This window comes from Henckelia pumila, chromosome 3, assembly GCF_033568475.1.
Source record: "Henckelia pumila isolate YLH828 chromosome 3, ASM3356847v2, whole genome shotgun sequence".
Taxonomy (NCBI): Eukaryota; Viridiplantae; Streptophyta; class Magnoliopsida; order Lamiales; family Gesneriaceae; genus Henckelia; species Henckelia pumila.
Genome location: NC_133122.1, coordinates 180,518,607 through 180,528,298, shown reverse-complemented (window position 1 = coordinate 180,528,298; position 9,692 = coordinate 180,518,607). Strand labels below are relative to the sequence as shown.

Genomic DNA, 9,692 nt, shown 5'->3' with positions numbered 1-9,692 from the left:
GGCATTTGGCTTAAGGGTAGTTTAATTGAACTCATGAGAGAAAGAGTTAATGTTAAAGTTTACACTGATAGCCAAAGTGCCTTACACTTAACCAAGAATCCCATTCATCATGAAAGAACTAAGCACATAGACATCAGGTTGCATTTCATAAGGGATTTGGTGGAGCGGGGGAAGATTAATATGCAAAAGATATAAACTGAGGATAACCCTGCTGATATGTTGACAAAACCCGTTCCAATTCTGAAGTTCCAACATTTCCTTAATCAGATGAATGTTGGAGAAACTAAGGTTCTTCCTTAGACTAAAGTTTTCTTGCCCGATGTTCATAGGAAATCCAAGATGGAGATTTGTGAAGTTGGATTACCTATCTAGCTATTGATTGGATCATAGTCTAAGGTGCACGCTGGGATCAAGAATGAGGTGCAGAGGATCACACAACTCATCTAACTAATCTAACAGGATTTTGCAGCAGTTAAGGGAGTTGGTTATCAAAGCTTTTGCATGCAATATATACATGAAAAGCTGCTACAACACAAAGATATCGAGAGTTCTTCTTCCTGCTACAAAGCGTATTGATTGATTTTAATTGCTTTTGTTCATGTATGATATATAGGGTGATATCATTGTAAGCAATTATGTTCTTTAATTTGATATAGCTCAGCTTGTAAACTCTTTTCGATTCAAGATAGTGATTGATCCTTGGGCAAGGCAAAGTGGATGTAGGATATTTTGATCCAAACCACTATAATTCTTGGTGTTATTTTTCGTTTGATTCATTTTTTTATTCAAGATTACATTGATTGCTTGTGTGATCTTGATCAAGGAGTGTATTAAACGATTGTGAATCGATACAAAACTTAACACATAATCTTTGGTGCATCAACACGTTGACATGATAGGAATTGTGCCCAAAGAAAACTCGCACGAGAAACCACATCAATAGGCTGTAGCTTCGTACCCAAGTGAACAAGTTGGTTTTTGGCCACCAAATACTCCAGGAGATCATAGCAAAACAACTTAAATCCTCTGCATTTCCCGAAAGTATTACCCACTTCCAAAAAAAAAAAAAAAGATTTTCCCTTGAAACTTGATAAAATCGGCCATATAGCTGAATTTTCCCACACCTCCTGCGCACCAATGCATAGCCATAGAGCATGAAATCTATGTAAAGATATTCATCATAAATTGGACAAACACTGTCCACTTTGATACCCCTCGCAGCAAGATGAAATCGATTAGGCAAGATAGCATGGATGACTTTCCATAAAAAAAAACCTTGATCTTGCTTTGAACATTCAAGTGCCAAAGCTTTTGAAAGTACCGAGACATGCCACTCGAACTGCCAACACTCTTCTCAACCCCATCTTCCATTGCCAAAAAATAACTTGATTTAACCAAGTAAACACCGTTAGAACCATATTGCCAAATTAAATTATCAATGCCAGTTAAAGCAAAGATGGGAAATTTTTTAAATTTTGTCATATCTATTTTCCAGAAGATTTGATCAATTAAAGCCCAATTCCAAAGGCCCGATTCTATTCGAAGATCACTCACTCTTAAATTCTCAAAAGCTGAAGCTGGAATTGTGATTTGTTTAAAAGTGAGAGGCCTCAAGAACCATGGATCTTTGAAAAGCAATGCAGTTACTTCACATCGTTATAATCTAGATTATGAATGTAATTTTTTTAGATGGATCATGATTGTACCTGCACTCTAAAAAAGTACGAAAATTTAGTATGTGAGATTAAATGTTTTTTGTTTGGTTAGATTTTGCGGTTGGGATAATGTTGTGAATATTTTTTAGTGACAAAAATAGCCTTTCGAGTTATTTATTTATTGGTTTTTTGTTTGGTTAGTTTTTTGTGGTCGGGATAATATTGTAAACATTTTTTATGACGAAAATAGCCTTCCAAGCCATTTATTTATGTAATAAATATATCTTCCATCTATATATAAAAGGAGAAAAGTAAGTTAATAATAACAATATCACCTAAATGTCATTACTAAAAATAGGAAGTAGCATAATCTTTGATAAAATAGGATTAGTCATTAAATAATTGTAGACATAAACTGAAAACATGGTACAATTCCAACATCCCGATTTCTGCAAATATTGTTAGAAATTTTTTAAAAAAATAATAGATAAGGAGCTTTGTTTTACTAGAAAGATAAAAAACTAGGTTTTCTTAGGGTTTGCGACCTTTCTCTCCTAGGGTTTTGCGAATCCTAAAAGGGCTGGACACCTGCATATTGCAGGATTGGTTCTGCTCAATCACCTTGTGGTTTGAACGCTGGCAGTGGAGCGTGTGTGTAATGGATCTGGAGGAAATAACAAGATTGGTCGAGAAGATGAAGTTGTCCAGTGGCGGGGCAGAGGATGTTGTGCAGTTAGATGAGAACGATATTAGTATCGAAATTGACAGTCTTTCGAATTGTCTTGTAGCAAAATTTTTCTTTCCAAAGGCAATAAACAGAGTGACATTCATTCAACATATGTTTGTATTTGAGTTCTCCTCGCAAAAGGATCGTGCGAGGGCACTTGCAGATGGACCATGGAATTTCTCCAGAAATCTTTTGGTGTTCAATGAACGTCGGGATGGAAAAACCCTAGAACAATGGATTTCGAATATGAGATGAATATTTGGATACAATATCACAACATACCGTTGGCTTGCATGCATGAAGAAACCCTATTAAAATTAGGGCAACAAACGGGAATTGTTTTGGAATTGGATATGGGCGACCATAGGGTGCTCTTGGGTTGTTTCGCGAGGATACGGATTAGGATCAATATCACTAAACCGTTGAATAATTTTATCCGGATAAAGGCTGCTGGGGAAGATTAGGATATATATTCTTCTACTTTATGAACGCTTACCCGATTTTTGCTATGCGTGTGGACGGGTAGGCCACTCTTTTCATGATTGCGACAATACAACCGTCGACAAGGGGAAGAATTTTAGGGCTGCCTCACATATTGGATGGGAGAGGAAGAACAATATGAATAATCCATAATCGGGGCCGTCGCGTGGAGATGACCCCTCTTTGAATGAGACAGCTGATCACATGAAATCAAAACTACAAATGGCGCCCTATGAGAATTGAGCTACTAACTATGAGTCGCCGGGCCATAGACCAAACTTCACGGGGCTTTACTTGAGAAGGCTACATTGAAGCCTTTAGTTGCGGCTGCTGAAAAAATCTACCCCAGCACAACGGCCTCCCACCAATTTGAACAGTAACCAGCCCCATAGAATTTATGTACAGAGGTTGGATGTTGCCGATGGGTGAGGAATGAGTGGAATCTCCAGTCGAGAATAGGAAGGAGTCAGGGGCCAAGCAGTGGAAAATAAAGGCACGAGATAAGGGGAAGGTTATAGCAGATGGAATGGACACATACCATTACTCTGGTACAAAGAGACCGTTACAGTTTGCAGATGATATTATGTCCCAATAACACATTAGCCCAACCAAGAAACAGGCCAAAGAAGGCATGGCAGGTCTTGAAGTTGCTGGTTTAGCGGCGATGGTTGCATCACCATGAGTATTATTGCATGGAATGCTCAGGGGATTGGGAACCAACAAGCATTCTGAGAACTGGGGCCAATGAACAACGAAAAGTGTCCCTCTCTCTTATTCTTGAGTGAAACAAGGATGAGAGAGACTAATAGCAGATGGTGGAAGAGTAAACTAGATTCTCGGGATGTTTTATGGTAGATTGTCGGGGTAAAAGTGGTGGTTTTGCTTTATTATGGAGGGATCCAATATGTGTATCCATTAAATCATACTCTACTGTACATATTGATTGTATTGTTCGAGAATCAGACCTGGAATGGAGATTCACATGATTTTATGGACAACCGGAGGCATCTTTGCGGCGATTCTCCTGGGACTTGATGAGACGCCAAACAAAATTCTGAGGGTTGTCTTGGCTTCTTGGAGGTGACTTCAACGAGATTTGTTTTGAAATTGAAAAACTTGGTGGTAATACAAGTGCCCCTTCCCAGATGCAAGCATTCCGAGAGGTACTAGAGGTGTGCAAAGTTCAGGATCTCCACTGCATGGGAGATATCTTTACGTGGGTAAACAAGAGAACCTCAAACAACATCATCTTTGAGAGGTTGGACAGACATGTGGGAAATTTGGGATGGAGACTCCTCTACCCAACAGACGGGGTATCATCCCTTGAGTTTTATCATTTCGATCATAGGCCTATTTGCCTCGATCTGCGCACAAACCCAACCCAGAGCTACTGCTTGGCTAGCAGAAAAACTAGCTTGTTTTGATTCGAGAAATCAAGGCTGCTTGAAGAAGATTGTAATGAAGTGATTAAGAAAGTCTGGGGTACACTGGAGAATAAGATGGATCTGTTGGCTCACATAGACTAGGGGTGTAAACGAATCGAGCCAATTTGCGAGCTTTTCGATCCGGCTCAATAAATATTTGATTTGTATTCAAACTTATCGAACTTGAGGCAAATTTGAACATGTTCGATCTTTTTTTCGAGCCGAGCTCGAGCCAAAATTATTTTGTTCGATAGTTTTTGAATAGTTCGCGAGCCTTAATATTTTATTAATATAATATAATGATATAATAAATATATATACATGACATTTCGAACTTTTTCGGACATTTCGAGCTTTTCAAACAATAATATTCGAGCAATAGTTCAAATATTTCACGAATATTCGAGCAATAGTTCGAACTTTTTTTTAAACCGAGCTCGAGCCAAAATTATTTTGTTTGATAGTTTGTTAATAGTTCGCGAGCCTTAATATTTTATTAATATAATATAATGATATAATAAATATATATACATTTAGAATCTTTTCGGACATTTTGAGCTTTTTGAACCATGATATTCGAGCAATAGTTCGAATAGTTCACGAATAGGTTCGAATATTTCGAGCCGAACTCGAACTCTTGAACCAAAATATTTGAAATTTTCGAGTTTCAAATTGAGGTCGAACTCGAATATACTTAATTCAAGCCAAATTCGAGACTTAAATTTTTATCATTATTCGTCTTGATTCGGTTCATTTACACCCCTAGTATAGACTCATGTCGCACAAAAATTAAAAAATGGGCGGATAGTAAACTGCATAGCACACCCAGAAGAATAAAAAAATAAAAGAACAACTGAATTCTATGAAAACTAGTACGAGGGGAAAAATTCCTCCAACCGTATCCGAGAGCTTGGAGAGGAGATTGAAACGCTTGCTTCGAAGGAAGAACTATACTGGAGGCGGTGGATCAGAGTTACCTGGCTGAGAGAGGGTGACTGGAACTCTAAATATTTCCATGCTCGTGCTACTCAGCGAAAAGAGCGAAACTCTATACATGCTTTGGTTTTTTGTCATGGAAATTGGTGCACATATAGCAGAGGTATGAATGATATTGTATTGGATTATTTCATGTCTAAAGTCTTCTCAACCTTCTGCAACAAATATGGTACCCATTCTCAATGTGGTGGAACCGCTGATCACCCCTTATATGAACCAGCGGCTCTGCGCCCCATTCACAAAGCAAGAGATTCGTCGAACACTATTTGACATGCATCCAGATAAGTCCTCGAAACCATATGGGTTCTAAACATTTTTCTACCAAAAATTCTGGAAGGTGGTCAGTAGTGAGGTCACCAAAGCTGCCCTGCGGGTACTAAATGATGGAGAATCGCCAAAACCATGGAGCAAGACATTGGTCACCCTGATCCCAAAAGTGAAAGATGCGATGCTCATGAAAGAGTTCAGGTCGATAAGCCTATGTAATGTATGCTATAAAATTGTGTCGAGAGCTTTAACTAGTCGTTTCAGGCCTATATCCTATCAGGTATTATTGACGGCTTTAAAATTGCTTTCATCCCAAGCCGGCTCATCACAGACAATATTATGGTGGGATTTGAAGTTCTACATTGGATACGGAATAGAAAAGCGGGCAAGACTGGGTATGCAGCTCTGAAGCTCGATGTGAGCAAAGCATATGACCGAATTGAATGGGAGTTTCTCTTTGCTCTGTTGAGGCATCTTGGGTTCAAAGAAAACTGGGTCAAAAAGATTATGAAATGTGTTATGTCCGTCTCTTATTCATTCCGAGTAAATCAAGAGGTTATTGGCCCACTTATACATACCAGAGGGTTACGACAGGGGGATCCGCTCTCACCATATCTTTTTGTACTGTGTTCCCATATATTATCATCACTCATTAACTATTATGAAGTGCAGGGCTGCCCTTTAGTTTCTCACTTATTCTTTCTAGATGATAGGCTGGTATTTTTTCGAGCGTCTATTGATGATGGTACTAGAGTACGTGAATGTCTGTCTCTGTACGAACGAGCATCTGGGCAGAGTATTAATTTTGAAAAATTGGCTATCTCATTCAGCCCCAACACTAAACAATAGGTTATTAAGACGATCAAATCAACCCTGACAATTTCGATGGTCCAAATACATGATCTGTACTTGGGACTTCTTACTGTGTCTGTAAAGAAAAAGAGACTTCAGTTCAAGTACTTGACAAAGAGAGTGGTCATAAGTATTCAAGGATGGGGTCATAGATTGTTCTCGACAGGGGGAAAATAAGTCCTAATCAAGTCTGTCCTCCAAGAAATACCGACATATGTCATGTCTTACTTTAAAACTCCTTACATGATCTGCGAAGATATTGAAAAGGAATGTGCGAACTTCTGGTGGGGAGTGGAGAATGGTAGACGAAAACTACACTGGCAGTGTTGGGATTTTCTCTGTCAGCCTAAGATTTGAGGAGGTCTCGGCTTTCGTCGAATGTCCGAATTTAATCGAGCCCTCCTTGCCAAACAACTCTGGTGCCTACTCCAGTCTCCCGAATCTCTTTTCTGTAGGATACTTAAGGGCAGATACTTTAAACATGAGGACATACTGAAGGCAAAACTCGGGCATAATCCGTCTTATATTTGGAGGTCACTTATGTGGAGTAGAGAGCTTCTGAAAAAGGGATTAATGTGGCGAGTAGGAGATGGGAAATCAATCAAAATTTTTGAGGATAAGTGGATACCAAGCTTGCACTTGAAGATGGGGAATGGTGTGGTACAGTGGACGAGAGATCCAAAAGTAAGCTCATTGATCATAGATGGAGCTTGGGATGAGGAATTAATAACAACCAGTATCAATGCACATGTTGCTGGGGAGATTTCAAAAATACCACTTCACTCCATGGGTTCCGTAGACTCTCGGTTTTGGAGTTTTGACAGTAAAGTATGGTACTCCTTGCGTGATAGGTGCCGACTACAGAGGGGGTTGTTCGAACACTCGGTGAACCAGTTTGCCTATCTCCTTAAGAGGTGGTGGTCCTTCCTTTGGAGCCTCTCATTGCCACCGAAAGTGAGATTATTTTGGTGGAGCGCAACTCATGACTGCATCCCGACTAATCTTAATTTGGGTCGGCATCATGTACCAGTCGGAAGTTCATGCTCTCTATGTTCCTTCCCTTATGACTCAACTTGCCACTCTCTATTCCATTGTGCTGCTATAAAACATCTTTGGAAGAATACCCCTTTTGCAAACTTGTTGAAGGTCGCCAAGGAAGAGAATGTGATCGACTTGTGCTTGAGATTGCAAGACCAGTTGAATAAATTAGTCTTCGAAAACTTCGTCATGCATGGCTAGGAAATTTGGAAGGAAAGACGAAAATACCTCCATTGAGAGGGAGGAAAACTTATGCCGATTTCAATATCTTGGGGTGCTTCTTTACTTGCTGATTTTTGCATGGATAGAAAGGGGATAACTGTTCACGAGGTGGATTCGATAGAACATCGTGAAACGAGTTGGGAACCTCCAGCGAAGAGCATGTTGAAGCTCAATACTGATGCTTGTGTAAATGAGAATTTGAACTGGTATAGCATTGGAGGGGTGTTACGAGACCGACAAGGCAGACTCTTATTTGTGTTTGGTAAACAGATTAATCAACCAATATTCGTGGTCCATGGTGAGCTGTTAGCTATTCTGGAAGGGTTTAAACTTGTGTATGAGAGAAATTCTGAGGATGTACAGGTTGCTATGGACTCCTTACTAGCTGTGCAAGTGTTACATTTACACAGGAGGATCTAGGCTATCCAGGAGTTTGTGCCACAGAGATTAAGATGAGGATGCAACTACCTGCTATCTCAGACTTTATTCATGTCTATCGCTCAACGAACTCTCTAGCGCATCACATAGTTTTTTTTGCTTCTAACTCCCAATCATCTTTTGTATGAATGAATGGTGAGTTTTTTTCGTGGCTCGTTAGGCTTGTAATGGACAATTATAAGTGATAAAATCACAAGTTTTTACCTTAAAAAACAAAAAATCATAAATTAGAGTTACATTGAAAAAAATTCACTAAATTAAGCAAAACCTAGATAATAGATATTAATGACTAATATAAATTTTAAATTACAATCAACTGTGTGCAATCTGAAAATTTAAAGATTCCAAATTTATAATTTAAATTTTGAGATGAACAAAACGAACCTTTCAAATGTCCTCTTCGTAAATAAACAAATTGGTTTCTGCATATCCGTCGCAATTTTTAAAATGCAATATTACCACACAACATAAATGATAAATTAGTATTCTCATGCACGCATTGCGTGTTTTTAAAATTCATGTTTTTTATAAATAAAAAAAGAAAAAAAGAAAAAATAATTATAAAATTTAAAAAATTACAAAAAAATAGTGTTTTCATAAATAAATAGTCACTAAAATAGAACAAATACATTTATTTACAGTTAAATGAAATTTTTGTAAATAAAAAAACAAAACACCAAATGTCACAAAGTTAATGTTATTTTGGTAAATACGAAAACAACAAATGGCTAAGAAAAAATATAAGGTCATATAAAATGACTAATTTGCGTAATAATTTTGGTTTTGGTTTTGATTAAGGTAGGATATAATCGTAATTTTATCTCAAACTTCACCAATTAATTAAAAGTTAGTTAATTAAATAGTCTCTATTATAGTAAGATATTAATAACAGATTGAATTTGAAATTTACTAAACGAAGGTCATGTAAAAATTTAAAATTTTAATTTTCATATTAACTAAAAATCTTTTAAATGTCTTTTCTTGATTAAACAAAATTTAATTGTAACTTTTAAAAGGATGGTTGTTATGTATATGTATATGTATATATATATATATGTATATGTATATATATATATATGTATAATTTTGATCACGCGCACTTAGTGTGTAGGATGATAGGATCGGTTAAGGTATGTAGAGGGGGTGAATACACACATTTAAAAATATTTTGGAGCTACAATAGCTCGGTTCTAGAAATATTGAGCACCGATAAATTAAATCGAGTTTGGTTTTCAAACCAAGCAGAAGACACTCAAAATAATCCTTCGTAGAAACCGATTAAACATTTTGTAAATCATTTGAAGACGATGCAAGTTGAAATAATAAAAATAGTTTGGTTCAAATATTTTATCAATCACTTTGTGTGCAACATTTTGGTATATGAAGAACAAATAAAATGTTTCAACAATGCATCTTAAAAACAATAGCAATAAGAAGTAAAAGCAATAAAAAAATAGACACAAATTTGTTTATGAATTTTCGGAGACAAAACTTCTATGTCACCCCTTCTTCCTGCTCAGAAGGATCCACTGGAAGACTTTGATTTATACAACCCATTTGGACAAACCCAATCTAGTTTAGGACTTATCCACT

General features: G+C 37.3%; 1 protein-coding gene across 1 annotated transcript; it reads left to right on the top strand.

Annotated features, from left to right (window-relative positions):
- Positions 1–2,313: 2,313 nt before the first annotated feature.
- On the top strand, positions 2,314–7,640 carry LOC140890090 (uncharacterized). The gene is made up of 6 exons (XM_073297846.1): positions 2,314–2,577; positions 5,620–5,750; positions 5,867–6,104; positions 6,222–6,302; positions 6,658–6,762; positions 6,900–7,640. Exons 1-6 carry the CDS (start codon positions 2,314–2,316, stop codon positions 7,638–7,640), a joined length of 1,560 nt encoding a protein of 519 aa, XP_073153947.1.
- Positions 7,641–9,692: the final 2,052 nt, after the last annotated feature.